This window comes from Aythya fuligula, chromosome Z (genome assembly GCF_009819795.1).
Source record: "Aythya fuligula isolate bAytFul2 chromosome Z, bAytFul2.pri, whole genome shotgun sequence".
Lineage (NCBI taxonomy): Eukaryota > Metazoa > Chordata > Aves > Anseriformes > Anatidae > Aythya > Aythya fuligula.
Window position 1 is genome coordinate 83,363,414 of NC_045593.1, and position 18,165 is coordinate 83,381,578.

General features: G+C 35.9%; 1 protein-coding gene across 3 annotated transcripts in view; it reads right to left on the reverse strand.

The window, feature by feature from the left end:
• FAM172A (family with sequence similarity 172 member A) overlaps window positions 1–18,165 on the reverse strand; it is a 253,536-nt gene that overhangs the window by 215,359 nt on the left and 20,012 nt on the right. For all 3 annotated transcript variants that reach the window (XM_032205984.1, XM_032205985.1, XM_032205983.1), the window contains 2 exons: window positions 14,776–14,877; window positions 11,980–12,080 (listed from right to left, as the gene is read on the reverse strand). In XM_032205984.1, the coding sequence (XP_032061875.1) occupies window positions 11,980–12,080; window positions 14,776–14,877 (203 nt within the window). The remainder of the gene's footprint in view (window positions 1–11,979; window positions 12,081–14,775; window positions 14,878–18,165) is intronic.

Here is an 18,165-nt window from a genome sequence, read left to right on the forward strand (position 1 = left end):
ACACGGTGCCTCGCAGCTTCCAATGGTCTCTGACATTCCAAGAATAATTAAGTACGAAGAGGCTTTTATCCTGAAACAGGATAAACTAGAGCTCTGCTCCTGGCTGAGCTATGGGTACAGCCTCATGCTACCAAACAAGCTGTTTTCTTTGCTATTAGAATCCTAACATCAGCACTTGACAGAACCACAGTGTCTATAATGGCAACCGCATTTTTTTCCCTTTGAGTTATGTCATATTCCGATGGTGACAGTCTGACATGCACTACCCTTACTGAACAACATGTTCAACAGTTGTGTTTTGTGGTGCTCCTTTCAAAGTTGCCATTGGTTTTGACATTGCACTCAACAAAATCTCAGTGAATCATTACATCTGACTGCCTTACAAAATATGGACATGAGCACATTTTCTCCCTTCAAGTCTGCTTCACAGCTGTGTAAGCCTAGCAGTTTTTCTCACACCTTACAGAAGCAAACTTCATCCGTCCACAGAATCCTAGAGTGGCTGAGGCTAGCAGGGCCCTCTAGAGGTCTTCTGGACCAATGTTCCCCCAGTCGAGCAGGGCCACCTTCAGCCAGATACCCAGGCACATGTCCAGGAGGCTTCTGAAGATCTCCAAGAAGACTCCACCACCTCTCTGGCAAGCCTGTGCCAGTGTCCATCACCCACCCAGCACAGAAGCGCTGCCTGGTATTCAGGGGGGAACCTCCTGTGTTTCAGTCTGTGCCCACTGCCCCGTGTCCTGTTGCACTGAAAAGAGCGTGACTTCACCTTCTTTGTATCCTCCCTTCAGTTATTTATAGATATTGATGGGATCCTCCCAGGCTTTCACGTCTCTAAGGCTGAACCGTTCCAGTTTGGAGCTTTCCATCAGGGAACTCCACCACCAGAATATGAAGAGGTTAGGGTTTTCCTGATTAAAATCAGTCTGCATTTTTTTTTTTTTTAATTGATTGACCTGAATTAAGTTTCAAATTACTCTTGTTTAGTCCTGGGGAGCTGACCACATAATCCCCACGGGTGGAACCAAAACTATTCTGTCATTCTAAGACAACGACCAGTACCCAGCAGTACATTTGCCCGAAGTATCAGTACCACCTTCACAACTGAATGGTCTCCCCACAAGTTAGAGACGCTGAGCTCTCTGTTTGCTGGTGTAATTCCTTTTGGAATATTATCTGTAAGAATGTAAACTACTGGTTTTCAGAAGAAAAAAAAAAAAAAAAGACTTTTATGTCTTAAAACTAATTGTCCTCAGTTCTAGAATGCATAATTTTTATCTGACTGGAGACAGAGCACACCTCTGCTCTGAAGATGAACCTAGGAGGTTTCCTCCTCATCCTTAAAAAATCTCTTTCTCTTAAGACTTAGGAGTTACCAGTAAAAAGACATTGTCCCGTTTCATATTAATGGGTTAAACCACAAGGTAAATTCTTGCGGGCTTTTGCCCCCAAGGATATCTGGAATGGAAACATGGAAAAGGACTCCTGTGTTCTGTTATGTTGTTGCCACTTCCTTAAATTATGTTCTGACCATACATTTCCTACGAATGCTTTGATGGCTGTCGCTTTCACAGGAGTATCGGCCTATGTATACATACCTACACATGTATATGGTATGTACAGACATTAAAGGAGTTCAGAGTGCATCTCTCAAGCATTGGGTATGAGGGGTATACTGTTTTCCAGTGAAGTTTGACTCCTGTGAAAACCATGCCCTTTCAGGAAAAAACAGAAACAAAAACAAATATCTCCCTCTGTGACTCCATGAAAGATCTATGAAGTTTTAAGCTGAAAAAACAAAACAAAACAAAACAAAAAAAAAAACATGCCAACACAAAAAATTTGTGCAGCTATCAGCATTCTGTCCTGACATCTTTGACACTTCATTCTGCTTCAACAAAAACAATTCCTATCCCAGAGTTTCATCATTTCTATTTATGCTGACAGCTATTTTAGCACTATTCCCCACCTCCATTGCTGCCTGCACTTTCATATACATTTTTAACTAGCACACAATACAACATTTGTTTTAAAACTTGGAGTTATAAGCCTCCCTCACTCAGCAATAACAGGAATGTTCGCCTAAGAGATTCGATGTGCATTTCCACAATATCAAGGCAGGAGAAAAAGTTGGTTTGCAGCAAAAAAATGATAAAAAATGAAAACATTTTTTAGAAAAGTTGGCATGAACTGTAAAAAAAAACAAACAATCTTGATACATTTACCGTCACAGAGGAAGCTGAGCAACTACCAAAGCCCTAATAAAAATATTTAGCAGTTTTCTATATAAGACGTATATTAGCAGTATTCATCAGTAAGAATACTTAGCACTTTCCAAGTACTTTATTATAAAAATTTCTCGATTACCTGTCTTAATTTTTTTCTTTTGCTTGAACTTTCTTCCTTCATACTATCTTCATAAACTGATTAATTTCCTTCTTTCAGTTATATCATTACCTTCAGATGACACAACCAACTAATACAACACTCCCTTCATCCCTACTATAATGATGTTGTATGAAAATAAAATTTTTATCCTGTTTTTTTTTCGTTTGTTTGTTTTTTAAAAAAAAAAATTCCTGATCAACTTCGCAGAATCAAAAGGTACATACTATATCCAAAATGGTGTCTCACAGAACTGCAGTTTACTTTAGACAGCCCTCCTTTCATTGCATTTAATCTTGTCCCCTCTTACTTCAGCACTAAGGTCTGCTGCACCAAAATTCTTACCAGCATGCGATGACACTACATGCCTAAAGAAGGAACACAAAACACGTCTAAACATAAGTTCAGGTTATGTACCTTAACAAAAACACTTACAAATGTATGTTATACATTTAGACTTGTATGAAGGATCTTACATGCATTAAGAATGGGATGGATACGTGACAGGCTTTATCTAAAAAAAAAAAAAAACCACCAACCAACCACTCAGAAGCATATATACTGGGAACAGAAGCTGAATTCCTGAATCTAGAAATTTAAAACAATGTGTAAAAATTTATTTCAGAATTTTAACCACCCTGAGTTCTAAACTATTATTCTTTATAAAAAGACTGCTTGGTTTTTACATATTTTCTCCATCCCATCTTACAGGATGTCAGATCTACAGTGAAAGAATGTATATTTACCAAAATATCTATATAATTTACACTGCTGGAAAGGAGGCAAAAACAAATGCATCTTTCCACAATTAATTCAATCAAATGAGAAAAAAATATCTTTTTTCCCCTCAAAGATCTTTCATATTTTATTACTAACATAGCACTCCTCCACAAGATCAGGAAAAAAGAGGAAGTAAGGAAAAAACATCGTTAAGAAGATGTACTAAAAACTGAGCTTCTCTCCAAGTTCAGTAGTAGATCTCTTCCTCCCAATACCTTTTCTCCAGCAGAGAACTGCTACTTCAGTATGCCACAGCAGCGCTTCTAGTTATTGTGCTAAGCTAAACATAGAATGGAAGCATCACATTAGAATACAGAATAGAGTCATAGAGTCACCTAGGTTGGAAAACACCTCCAAGATCATCAAGTCTAACCATCAAAAACATGGAAGCAAAGGAAATTTACTGCAATAAAATTAAAAAAAAAAAAAAAAAAAAAAAGAAAAAGGAACAAAAGAAATTTCACATGCTACATTTATCTGAATAAACTCATCGTGTGTCTGACCATGCTCACAACAGAAAAACAAAAGAAAACAAAACAAGCAAACCTCACAATGGGGTTTGTAAGAGGCAAACTGAAGGATCTGGTAAAGTTTAAAAGGTGCAACTCCTCAAAAAGCTCAAGAGGCAAATGTTACCCCTGAATGTAAAAAATATTAACACTATTTGTGTAGGAACATGAAACTTTCTCAAATTGTTTCAGACAGCACTGTGAATGAGTTAAGACATGACTAGATACTAAATCTCTCAAAATCCTAAGTAACCAACCTATTGTACTGATCTTTCCTAATAAGTACAAACTGCATCTAACAGCTTCAGGCACTTTAACTGAATATTTCTGCTGCAGAGATCAACAGAAGATAATAGATACGAAAATTCAGTTGTGATTGAGTTAATGAATTGAGCAGCTGGAGCATCTTAAAGTAATTTTAGGTTGTTTGCATATACAGAAATACAACGCTCTATTGATTTATAATTGAATTTTTTTCCTTTCAAATTATTCCTATTAAGGACTGACACAGCTGATACAGCTTTATTAAAAAATACCACTATTCTGCTGAATTTTAATCAAAATATTGCCAGAAAACTTAAAGATATAGGTCTATTGTTGAAGACGGAGAAAGTGTTAAATCCTCTCTTGGAGACGCTGAAAATCCTGTGAAAGAAAACTAACTCTTACAGAGTTCTTTAACTAATAAACATATTTTAAAACAGCTTCTTGATGAAGGCATTAATCTCCATATCTCTGGTTTTCAAGAATCTCCTTGTGAAACAGTATGAAAATACTTTGTCTTTGGTAGAAACTTTTAATACTACTGGTGGAAACCAAGAACTGAACATGCGCAAGAATGAATCAACTGATTTCATCCAAGTCTACTAGGACCACTGAAACATGCTTTTCTAGTCTCCCCCAAGTTGCCAAAAAATGATTTTTTTCAACATTCCTTTAACAAAAAAAAATAAGCCAATAGTGCTTTCTTGCTATGAACTCTCTGCTGACTCTGGCATTCACTGCTCTGTTCCTGTTTTGAAGCAGGAATGATTAATGAGACAAATGATAATTCAATTTAATTTTGCTGTGCAATAGATGTTTTCAAGAAAACAGAAAGAACAGAATGGATGCATTTAGAAAAAAAAAAAAAAAAAAAAAAAGGTGGATTATTTGTATTTTCACTTTCAGCTACAGGAAAATGGTTGGTACAAAAGTTTGTTAAGGACTGGCAGTCTAAACTTTTGCATATAAGACCAGGATGGCAAGAATGGTTCTAATTGAACTAAAGCTGCTGAAGGTTTTATTTTTAAAAAGCTCATGATTAACTCATTGAAACACTCCCCCTACTCCAATTTTTGTCTTCTTTTTAACAATTAGTACCATTCTTTGAATTGCAGCAACTTGCAAGTGCTTTATAAACAACCATCTGCCTTATTGTATCTTCTCTGCTTTTCACTGTTTATCAATTTAAAAATGTAAAACACATTTATCAACACATTTATCAACAATGTAACAAATTCCCATCTGGGTTTATGAGATGCTCATCATTTCTTTCAAGAATCATGCTAACAATAATTATGAAACTATCGCTGAACCTTTCGAGTACTGTCATGTTACTGTGATGAACCAACCTACTGCCAATTGCTGCCTACAAACTAGAAGAGTTCACTGAAGCACATCTGACATAATCATTCCAGTAAAAAGTCTTCACAAACAGCAGATATTGAAAGCAGATTTAGCATATGCAAATGAATATATTGCATGCAACAAAGATTCAAAGATTCATATTTAAATTTAAATTTCCTTAGGTACCATCAAGCAGTCTTCAATGCTTGCTAAACTGTCTGTCCATCTACTTCACTCACCAAAAAGCAATGCTGAAGATAAACAGATTGTAAAAAAATGAAATCTTTCTAAAATTATAAAGATACTACATATAAAGGATTTTTGTGTGTGTGTACTGCCTGTACTAGCATTTTCTTTCTGTTATCAAAGGCACTGGTTTGGAAATGAGTGAGAGGACTGGAACTTTACTGAAATGTATAATTACTTATGGCTTAAGAACTACTGTTAGGGAGAAATTCAATATCCTGTCCCATTTTTAGGTGCTTTTAGTGTTATTCAGTTTGTTTAAATTTTTCTGTATCATGTTCTTGTTTCACACTTGTCTGGCACAAATTTAAAGTTACCAAGGTAGTAATGAAGAAACCTGAAACCAACAAGGCATGGATTACTAAGGAACTGCATTTATAATTGACCCTGATGTACAAAATGTAAAAGTTGTCATCTAAACTCTTTCTCTACCCGGTTCATTCAAAAGGTATCTATTCTATGTGGATTCCTCCATGCCTACTAAGAAATGAGATCACACTATAACTAACTTTAAAGAATTTGCCCAGTCTCTCTCTTCTGCTCTGGTATTTTTGCCCAAATTGAACAATTCTAAAGATTTTTGTGACATTTACTTTACCATAAAATTTTGCTAAAGTAAAAACCTTCTGCAATATTCATTAGCAGACAGGACATGGCATGCACAGAAACAACACTGTCAAATTGCTTGCAAAGGAAACCATCCAAAATGTGATTTTACCATTTTCATAAGTAAGGTCAGAGAAAAATACTTAAATACTTAATTTCAATTAGATGCTTTCACTCTGCTTTTGAAACAGGATCTGAAGTTAGCTCCTCAGTGAGGGTTTTTCCTTTCCCTGTAAAAGTTTACCCTTACTTGATTGTAATGCATACAACTGAAAAAACTGAGTTCACACACACTCAACAGACACCTGTTAAGTATTTGGCATCAAATCTTTTTGAAGATAGCAACCACTTCAACAACTCTAGTATAGCAAGCACCCCGAGAAAGCAAATGCACATGAAACAGCTTATATATTACATCACTTAATTTATTTTATCCTCTCAGAAAGACAAATTCCTCCTAGCACTGACTAAACAGGAAATACGTAATAGTAAATTAAAGTACACAAACATACTTTTGCTTAATCCATGGTATGCAGCACATAATATTAAAGTCTCACTAGTCACAGAAAAGCTGGGATGTTTAGTGATAAACTATCTGTGCAAAGAAACTGAAACTAGAGTGTAAGGATTTCTACTAATCATCTGCAAATTTTATTTGGAACTTGATCCTGCAGCCCTTATTCACAAGATCAGACCTATTGAGTTTATTCACATGAGCTTCGGCTGCAAGATTGGACCTTAAGTACTATCAGGTGCACGTGCAGCCTATCATCAGATTTTGGGTTATTCATGTAAGAAGCTACCCTTTCAAATGCAGACTACTTAATGCTTCCTTCTTCATTAACTTACATGTCCTCTTCTGCTGCTCTATGCTTTCATTTGTGCTATGTAAATAGCTTCTTTCTCTCAGTCATCCAAACAAATAATGCTCTTTGCAACCAAGGAGGAAATTAGTAGCAGGTGAAAGCTTGGTTTTTAAATTATGTTGAGACCAAGCTGTTCTTTAACTTAACAGAGATCTGTATTAAAAAAAAAGTAATAAATCACATTTTACTTCTTAGCGATCATAATTATGGGTTGTCATCATCAAAATTTTACTTATTTTTTCCCCACACAAATATTAACCTTGATGGTTAACCTACTTTATGATTAGCTGGACCTAAAATTATGCACGTACTTTAAAGCAGCCTAGCTGGTGGGGCAGCATTTCCCTGACAAACGTAAAATTAACTGTAAGTTATCATACATGACACACACCGGGAATTTCTGACTTAGGTGTTCTATTCTTTTGCTTTCCATACCAGCTGTATGTAAACATAAGGTATTTTCCTGTGCTGCAGTGTGATAAATGTGAAAAAATAACCGCAGTTCATCTGCTATCTGCTTATATGCCTCGGCAGGTCAGGCAGCCAGCAATTACGGCATATACTAGTCCTTGAATAGGACCACAGCAGAGGCATCAAATCATGGTCTATATCATAATCTACGTAATTACAAATTCTTTTTGACTTACTGAAAGACATGGGTACAAGCTGTCACTACAGTCAAAAGTCTCTTCATTAGTGATGACACTCACAAAAACATCTGCATATGTTACATAGTCTTTAAGCCACCTCCAAATTACAGTCACCTAGCAGACATACAGACAGATACACAGCCTCTTAGTGCTTGGGATCCTCTGGCAACTGCAAGGGTGAAAGGAGAACGTCCACATAATATTCCTGAAGTGAAATCTCGTTATCAACACAATCTGTATGATTGGCAAAATGCTAGGTGATGCCCAGCAATAGACTTTACTAGTATTTCTTTTATAATTCCGGCTAATTTTGATGTCATGCTCAAGCAGGGTCTGACAACTGGTGACTTCAGTAGCCCTAATATCAATTGCAAGTACAGTACAAATAATAAACAGATCTAGTTAACATGCGAGGAGACTTGCTTCATGCAGGTCTAATCTGGAGTCTCATCCAGAATCCAAATCTCCAGGACTGAGCAAATAAAAATATACATATATATATTTCAACCTTGAACTGAAGCAGTATGTCTGAACAACTGAACTGTTGTCACAAAACTGTTCTCAATCCTACTTCAAACTTGCCACATGGATTAATCGGCAGTTAGAAGCAGCTGCAGCACCATGTTCTGTGCACTTCTGTTGCCATTTTAATTTTTAAAAAGCAAATGGAGAGGCCTCTCCACAAAATTCAATGCTGCAATAGCAGTGACTGAACCAGAATCAGAAAATTATGAACAGCTCACTAAATTGTCTTTTAGAAGCACATATCAAGAGGCTGCAGAACAAATTGTGTGCCTGAAATAACAGATCGATGAATGAAGAATAAAGAGACGTAAGAAGTGGAGACGTTGACGAACCATTGTAATTTGTGAAGAATCAATTTCCATACAGCCAGAGTAATGGCAGTACATCACAGATAGTGTATTCATGACTTTTAACAGCAAGAAATCATAGATTACCAAATGGAAATTTATTAATGCTCCAAGAAAGAGAGAATGATGCTGCAACATGAGGCCAGGAACTATATCCACTCCTTAAATGAGTAGAACGCAATAAAAGCAGCCCACAATGTATATGTACAATAAAAAAACTGCCTTGAGCAGAGTACGTAAATCCCCTTAAAAATCAGAAAGCCAGCATACAATGACTGAACTAAGTATAGAAACAGTGGCCACATTGTTTATTAATATGAATAACATGAAAAATAAATACAAAATTTATGCCCAATGAATTTATGAAATATGAGTGTACTTTCAACAAATATGAAAAATGAATACATAAAACGCTTTGTCTGAAGTCTACTTACTTTATCATCTCACTGTATGTTCAGCTACATAAATGTTGAGCCAGAAATACATAAGAGAGAACTCCCAAAGCCAGAGGATGACGTTTCAAAGCAAAGCCCTAAGGTCACACTTTGCTGTATCACCTTATGAATTATATGAACTGCTGCTTCTTAAGGTACCAGTTTGCTGAACACATCTTGCCTAGACCACAAAACTGCTGATCAGAGGGTAAAATTCTTGTTCAGTACTATTCAACATCTACATACCCACCAATCTGTGGCACAGGAGAAAGTTCTAGCTGTGGGAATGAATGACAGACTGCTGCCCAGCCATGGGCCTTGTCCGTCAGCATGCCGTGTTCTCAGATAACTGCAGAAACACTCAGTGTGCCAAGAGCAGAAGTGTTTGTACATTTGCAGCTTGTTGGAAGAACTGTGTAGTATCAAGCGCACAGCAGAGACAACAGACCAAAATACAGTTGAGTTTTTATTCCCCTAAAACCACAAACCAAACAAACAACTTGGAACAATTCACCCTCTGTCAGAATACTGACCTCAAATCTTTCTTATCTTTTACCCAGCAATATAAACATTGTGTATTTTCACAGACCATTCAAACCTGAACACACAGAACAACTGTAACTAATGTAAATGAAAGTACACGAGACAGATCACAGGTGTATGGCACCCAGTCTGTGAATGTACCCCACCTCCTGGCTGACCAAAAATCACTAAAAGCCATTTATGTTATCGTGGGTTGAAACTGTGGCACTCACTATTCAGAAGCAGGAATCTGATGATGTTTCCAAATGCCTAAGAAAAGGTGTGGCAGCACATTAGACCACATATTAATTTACCTTTATAGATGCATCTTGTTTGATTAATTTATTTGCAAAATAGCAGTACTCGAACAATACAGGCACACACAAATGTCTGCATGTGGAATAGGAGCCAATCTGTCTCCTGCTGGAAGAAGTGTACATCAAGTAACTCAGACAACACAACAGATTTGGCAGTAGCACATTCCCTAGTTTAGGAAACCATAAAAGTTGAGGTGAAAGGTTGTGAGAAGCCACAGACGTAGCCCTCATCATCTCCTCCCATGTCACAGGCCTCCAAGGAACGAGGCAGAGGAGGAGACAGTAAAAAGCAATGTTCTTCTATATACATAAATAAAGCTCTGTCAGGACATAGCAATGATCAACAGCTGGACAGCTCCAGCATATGCAGCACAGACTCCAGGAAACGGAGGGGCTGCGTTAGAGAGCACCAGATCACCACTTGGAAGAGGCCTGGCAGGGTCAGCAATGGCTTTTCAACCCAAACAGAAAGGCTACCTCCATCACGGGAGCCGCAGCAAGTAAGTGGGAGACAGACACTAATCCAAATTACCGATCTGTTCACAGACACAGCAGTCTGGACTGTAGTAGCTTTTCACACTACCTGAACAACAAAAAAAAATCTGCACCACTGAAAACTCATTATGATTTACCTAAGAATGTGGCTTATTTGAAAATGTATTCTCAAAGGATATAAATCCTTTGTAACAGAACAGAGAAGAGTACGTGCAATTAAATGGGGGTTTAGATGTGTAAAAACAGGCACTTCAAAGCTTTGTGGCATTACCCTGTACACACTCAAATCACCCATCTTTCCTTCCTCTTCAGATGTACCCCTCTCCACTGAACTTACTTCCACTTTACTCAGCCTTGGCAGTGTCCACACTGACACTGATAGGAATTTTTGGACCATACTTCACCCTGCTACAATGGTTAAGGAGAGAATAGCATGCTATTTATTCATTTTACTTAATCAGAGACTTCTGCCATACACTACTTTTTTCAGCCAGCGTGCTCAGTGCCTCCGTAAATTCTGGGAGACTGTCCTGGTACAACTAGAAGAGGCCATTAATTATTTCTTCAGTTTTAATGCATACTCTCTTGGCAGCATGAGAAACTACATAAATTTAAGTAGATCCTTACTCATCCATCCAGGAAACTTAATTAAGGTGTTTTATACTATTTACTTTGCAACAGTGCAGAATTGGCTGCCATTTCAGATATTTACTTTTTTTTTTTTTTTTTTTTTTTTACTCCTTAGTATACAAGGAAGTTTAAAAGACAAAATATCTAATACATGTCCAAATGTAACAGAAAGAGTAAACAGGGAATAAATGAGTTTAATCCTTACTAAAATAATAACACTGATGAAAGCAGACAAGCCATGAGGCAAAGGCAGTTCTTGAATGACAAGCCATAATGTTTTGAAACAGAAACCACAGGGCAACATGATCTATTTTTTTAGAAGAAGACCCTATTTTGTGCACAAAACTGTGGATCCCCTTTCATGGGCCTCCAAAAGCCACAGTGACGTGAGCAGCATTGCCTCCGTAAGAGGTCAGCATGCTGAGACTGTTTATCCTCTTGGGCATAGAGGTTATAACACTGCAATGAAGTCCTAAGCACACTATTTTGCATTGACTGAGATCAGCTGCCTTCAATCTCAAATCAGTGCTCCAACTCCTAAAATATTACAAAAAGAATGGCAATGAAATTACAGTCATTTTCAGACAGAGAAGGAACTGTACATATATATTTGGTCGCTTCTGCACCTACTATACCCACAGCACCTCTACAGAAAGCCCAGTAAAATACCAGTAGCATCCAAACATTTAGTTAATCACCAAATATCCAGTTAATTAATCAAGTTTGATATCTCTTCTTAATAGAGTGGCTTCTATCTCCTAGAAATGTGAGATGACCAGCCAACATACTCATCTTTAGCTAGAAAGTAAAATGCTCCTGCTTTGCTCCCATTTCTTTGAGGGTGAGCTTCCTCACCTCCATGAGAAGAAAGTTAAAGACATAACTGCACTATATAATGACTTCTGCTTTGATTAATCACATTTATGTTCTATTTTAAACTGCGGCCTAAATATTTATTAAAATAATTATAATTAAATGTATCATTCTATAAAGAAATATAATTTAAAAAATAGCACAACAATACAAATATGCATGCATGCATCCACACAATTTACATACCTCTCCAAGAGCCTCATAGCGCTTTTGGTTCCATCTATGCAAATCTTCACGATAATTAAAAACAAATGGCTCCCCAGTTTTTGCATGTCTTAATTGTCCTTCTGCAAAGGAAACAAAATCACTACATTTTAGAGTATTTCCTCATTAGAAATAAGGTACACTGCGTTGCTGAAAACTGTGAAAGAAGTCTAACATCTAAAAATTGGAATATTATGAATTCCCTCTCCTTTTTCGGTTACAGTACTTTTGAATGAGAATAATTGTAGCATAACAACAAAATGCAATCTCCTCAAATTGGAATGTACTGCTAGATAGAGCTAAACACAAGTGATGACAGTAAAATTACGTGCGGGTATCAAACACCAAACTGCTTTGCCAGAAACATTTGTCTCAACTGCTATGGATTAACAGTGAAATGTAAACATTTACAGATCAAATACTTCTCTGCTATGTCAATGAGGTGATCAGATTGTACCTACAAATCCCCTACTTCAAAACCAACTGCGTTTCCAAAGAAATCTGAGTACAAATTGGAATGGGGGCTGGAAGGAAAGGAAACGTTTATTTTCAAGATTAGCATATTCTGTAAAACATTCCTGGATAATTTTAAAAAACAATACAAAACAAAAAAACATAACCACCAAACATGTCTATGTTTCCGGTAAATATCTCAACTCCGAACACCCTAACACAGTGCAATCAAGTAAGAGCTATTAGTCTGGAAAACACCGAGATTATAAGAGCAGAATAAAGCAAAATGCATAATCAGAGCAAAACCATTACCGACTCTGAGGTTCCCGTGTAACTTTCCTTGTTTATAGCAAAAGGTTAGTAGCAAATCCAACCACAGATGAAGACTTGGGATAGGTTAAAATATCAAGAATAAATGGCAACTAAACAGGAAGCAAACTGCAGGGAAAAAGTTATCTGACCAGTAATATTTCAGCTTATTAGTAAAAACACAAGTTATCTCAGAGAATCATAAAATTGCAGTAAATCAGACAAATCATTTTCAGCTAGAAAGCTGAAAGGCCTTCATGATGGAAGTATGATTTAAAAACAAAATGTTTCCTTCTGAATTGTAAAAAATTGCTAAATCAGTTCATACTTTTTCAGAACCTCTAAATTTTGATTCTTGATATTTTAAATGAGACATTTAACAGCTGATATCTCTACTGTTTCTGCATATAAATCCACTTATTTGTTGTTTTTTTTTTTTCCAGACCAATCCTACCTGATGTCCAGTGCATTTTCCAAGCTCCCTGACTTCACACTCTTTTCTCAGGCACAAATATCTTTTTTATATTTTCATTAACTCTTTGCTCTGCTGCTCATTTTCAGCTGTTTGCTTTTCAAGTATACTGTTCAGCGTACATTAAGGTCATTAATGTGTAGTCTCCTTAATAAGTTGGAGCAAATACCTGTTTTTTTGTTTGTTTGTTTGTTTTCTTTCAGGTGCTCTTATGTCTTCTCGTAATTCTTTAAATCTTTGAACTTCATAAAAATCCTCCTTATTTTTCCATCATAAAAAGAAGTGCGATTATGACTTAAGAGTATAGGAGCAAAAATGTGAATTAAATGTACAAAGCAAAATAAAGACCTCTGGCAGCATACTGACCAGCGATGTATGTAATAGGTTTGCTACATTCTCTGGAAATCACTCAGCCTGTGAAGTTAGTGATGGAATATTCAGTAACATCATTCTAAAACATCATACCCCAAAATTTCAGCTCTTTTTACCAACCACATATGAACCATTAACTCTGAAGTCAGTAAGGAAGACAGTAGACACTGTGCAGATCTAAAAATAAGGAGCTGAAAAGTGACAGAGCTGAACCCCTCCCATCAAAGAAAGAGCATCACTTTCATGACACTTTTAGTCTCTAAGTACCTTCCTGTGAAAGCCATCAGGGTATTAAAAAGCTAAGTGTTGCATAAATGACTATCATTTAAAGGAAAGCTCTTTTTTTTTTTTTTTCTTTAAAAGTGGAAGATGTAAGAAAGGCAGATTTAGAAACTAAAGTTCCTCTGTTCACAGAACAGGCACTGCAAAGAAGTAGAATTGTAAACGTCCCCATTTGTCCTACAGGTTTCAAACAATCTTGAAAGAGCCCTTTCCTGGAGTCTGGTATTACTTTAGCTCAGAGGCTTATTTCTCTGCTGGATTTTTGAATGTATGCACTGGAAATTATAAATACTGCTATTCATTAAACATACAGATTCAGCTAGCTGGCCTGACTTGTAGTCATTACACATTTAGCTGTAATGCAGAGCCTTGACCTACACCTGAAGAGCCAGCCTATCACACTGCTCATCCTTTCATCAATACAAATACTACAGAGGTGTTTTCTGACTGGTATTAATGAAAGAGCTGGTAAAAATTATCTAAATAAATTACTATGCCTTTCGTATCAATAAAAATCCATCAGTAAATAAAATGTTTTTTTGAATGAGTGACCACACTTTAATTTTACTTTTTAACGCCAATGCTCCAGAAATTACTTTCAGAATTTTTCTATCAGCACTTCCACAACAGAAAACTGGAAGCCATGAAATGCACACAGTACAATCCCAAACCTACAGTGTTGTATTAAACGAGGGATTTTTTTGACAGTTTTATGAAATCAAAAAATTATTACTTAGCTAGATTTACAAAGACGTTACAGTAAGGCTTAAATATTTATTCTTAAAAGAAACGTATGAAATTCTAATAGGGATTTAGAAGGTATAATTAAACTTCTGATAACCCTTCAACATAGTTCTATGTATATCATTTACAAAGCATATATAACTTACTTTCATTAAATATGTACTCAAATCCTTCCAGAGTATCAGGAAATTCAAGTGGTGGCTCATCTTTTTTCATCAGTTCATCCAAGTCTATTCTAGACAATAAATCTAAAAAGAGAAAAAAAAATTACATAATGCATGCTATGTCTTTTTTATTTTGCCATAATCACTGACATAATGTGTTTGTTCAGATTTTTAGATCTTAAAGGCAGAAGGACAACCTACATAATACTAAACATAGGACTTCATTACTGGAAATCTTGCTCTAGATTCAATAGCTGTGCCTTATCTTCAGCATATTTATTTATTTGCCTATTTATCTCTAATGTTGATCAAAAACTGTCCAGAAACAGACACTGTCAAAGACATAGTGATTTGTTTCAATGATTCATTACCACTAATGTTAGAAATTTGTCTCTGGTTTCTAGCACACATCATGTTTTTAACATGAATTTATCTAGCTTCAATATCGAGTCATTGATACATTCTTGTTTGCCTGCCTGAGGAGCTGATATTATCAAATGCATGTTGTCTCACAGCCATTTACCAGCTGTGATCATAACACTCCTTAACCCTCCCTTTGATGCCCAAACAGACTGAGCTATCTGAACTCTACCATTGCATCTTAACCACCATTTTTTAATAATTCTCAAGGCAGAGAAAACTACTATCCATTTCATAGCAAGCCATGATATACACATACTTTTCAGACTGTTTTCTACGATGGAGTATCTTGGTACAGCCTGTATTCATTAATGAAAGCACAGTGAAATAAATAAGTGCAGCCTGCATATTTCAATCCTAAATTTAAGGAATTACATTTAACCAGAGGCAAGCATATAGGTTACTTACTTCTAATTACTAAACAATTACTCAATACAAAAATAATACTGTACAATCATCTCTCTTCTCATTGCTCATCACCCACACAACCTAATGCTATCCTTTTAACATACTTTCTGGTTATCAAAATATGATGATTAACAACATCTCACAAGATGATTGAGCAGGGCATCACTCACAGATTAATTTAAAGACCACACAAGTACTCAGTTTAGAAGTTCTACATTGACATTGTACTATTGTTTTATAAATAAGGTGTAATTTCAAATCAAGTATTACCAATGAAATCCCGTAAGTCCGTTAGTTTATTATCTTTATCATCCAAATTTGTATCTCAAAAGGAAATGCAACAGTTTGAATTTTTTTTCTTCTTTTACACTTGCTTAGTTTGACATTAACTACACTTTCATCCTTTAATTATTTAAAATAATTATTTAAATAGGCTTTGTATCATCAGTGGACTTGATGATCCTTGTGGGTCCCTTCCAGCTCAGGATATTCTATGATTTTTTGATTAGTCTTGTGGACAATGACAATGTTATCTAAGCCTACATTTATCCTCTGAAATTTCTGCAGTGTTTAAATGTACTGAAAATCAGCTTCAACATTCTTGGATTACAAAATAACAAACAGGCAACTGTCTTCAGGTGATCTGCCTGTGTCTATCTCCAGCTTATGTTTCCCTAAGTGACCTCAGGCAGTCTTGCACACACACTGAAACTCCATCTCTCTCCAACTGATGCTGTGGTACCTGAGCACCTCTCTGATTATCTAAGTCGCTATTTGACAACTGGATGTTGACTAGGAGATTTCTAAATTTGGTTCTTTTGACCATAGCTCTCTTTTTCGTCAAATCTGCTTAATAATCCATGACAAGCTATATACATAAACAAATCATGCTTGGTCTTATGTATTGTCCTTCGAAAATTATGGGCAAGTTGCTTTGGTTCTCAACCAAATAACAGAATGACAGAGAAGAAAAGAATTTTGTCAGAGAAGTTTTTGGCAGCAGGACACAAAAAGTATGCCATTTCTCACTCTGTACTTTCATAATTTAAAGGTAGTAAAAACGGTCATTAACACTTTATCTCTCCTCAGTGAAGAGACTGCCATCACAACTCCTCTAGAATTTAATTGCACCAAAATTTTCATGTCTTCTTACTGTGACCTATGTGGAAATGTGTTTACACAGAAGTGTCAGTTACTATATAATAACAACACCCATCTCGTGAGTAGCAAGGGCAATACTATATGGAGTACATGAAGCTTTATCTTCAGAATTTAAAGAGTCTCACGATTTATATCTTCAATCAGAGTCACTCTGTAAGACTGCAATCAGCCTGTGCTCCAGCCACCTCACCAGCCACTTTCTTGCTGTGCAATTTTTCAAGTAAAAACTAGCTAAAGCGTTCTCAGAAAAATTTGAAGTTCTTTTGAGATCTGATCCACCATTCTTGCAAAAGATCTTTGACTCTCAAACTCAATTATAGACTGATTCGAGAGAGCTCAAATTTGATTCAAGAGAGCCCAAATTTGACTGATTTGCAGGCGTCTTTCATGAGCTTAACAGGAGTTCACCAGATCATGTGAAGAAAATCACAGTCTCCCACAAAGTTTTAATTATGCGGAATACTTCTTGGGTACTAGCCCTTTATAAGAATCAAATTAATGCCAACTGTACAATGGAAGGTTTACTTTTCCAAACAGGAAGTATAATTTCCTCAACATAAATTAATTTGACAGAATTAGTACAATAAGATTTAAAAAAAAAAACACACCACCACATAGGTTTTTACCAAACCTTTCCGAAATATACAATTTTAATTGGAGAAGCACCATCTACCATCTCTGTATGATAAAAGATACATTTCTAATAATAAATTTGTAAAAATACAATTTTTACATTGGGGTTGCAAGGTTCTTTCTACTCTATTTTTTCTTCTGAAAGACAATTTAGAGAGTCTGATGCAAGCACTTTAAATCCAGTGTTCAGTTAGCTTACTTGCAACTCTAATCAACTTTGTGTACTTCTAAATCTGAAAAACCTTCTCTAAAAAATATCATTTATTGCATTTTTTTTCCCTAAAGATATTTACTCCACTGAGTCACTTAGGCACGATTATTTTTCTAAACATACAATTCAAAGAAAACTCTATGAAATCAATACGGAAATCAATGTCTTGAAAATGTTTTCACTGCTAACATCCTACAGCTAAAGAGATTTTTTAAAGCTATAATATGGATACAAAATGCTGAAACATAAATAGCATAAAAATTAAAGTATACCCCTCAGAAAAGAAGAACACAAAAGCACCGGTCAACTTCTTCAAAGGATACTTATGAAAATTTTAAAATTAATGGATTTCTTACTCTGTTACTCTTTACCACAGATCATTATTTTTTGAATCATCTTATGAAACTATCGATAATGGACCCCATTAGACAAAAAGCACTACATAGATAGACTCATAGTCTTATCCAGTATTGCAGCTCCCAGAATCCAATCCTTAGTTAGATAGAAGTGCTTTCCTTTCCTCAATATTAAGAGCTGTT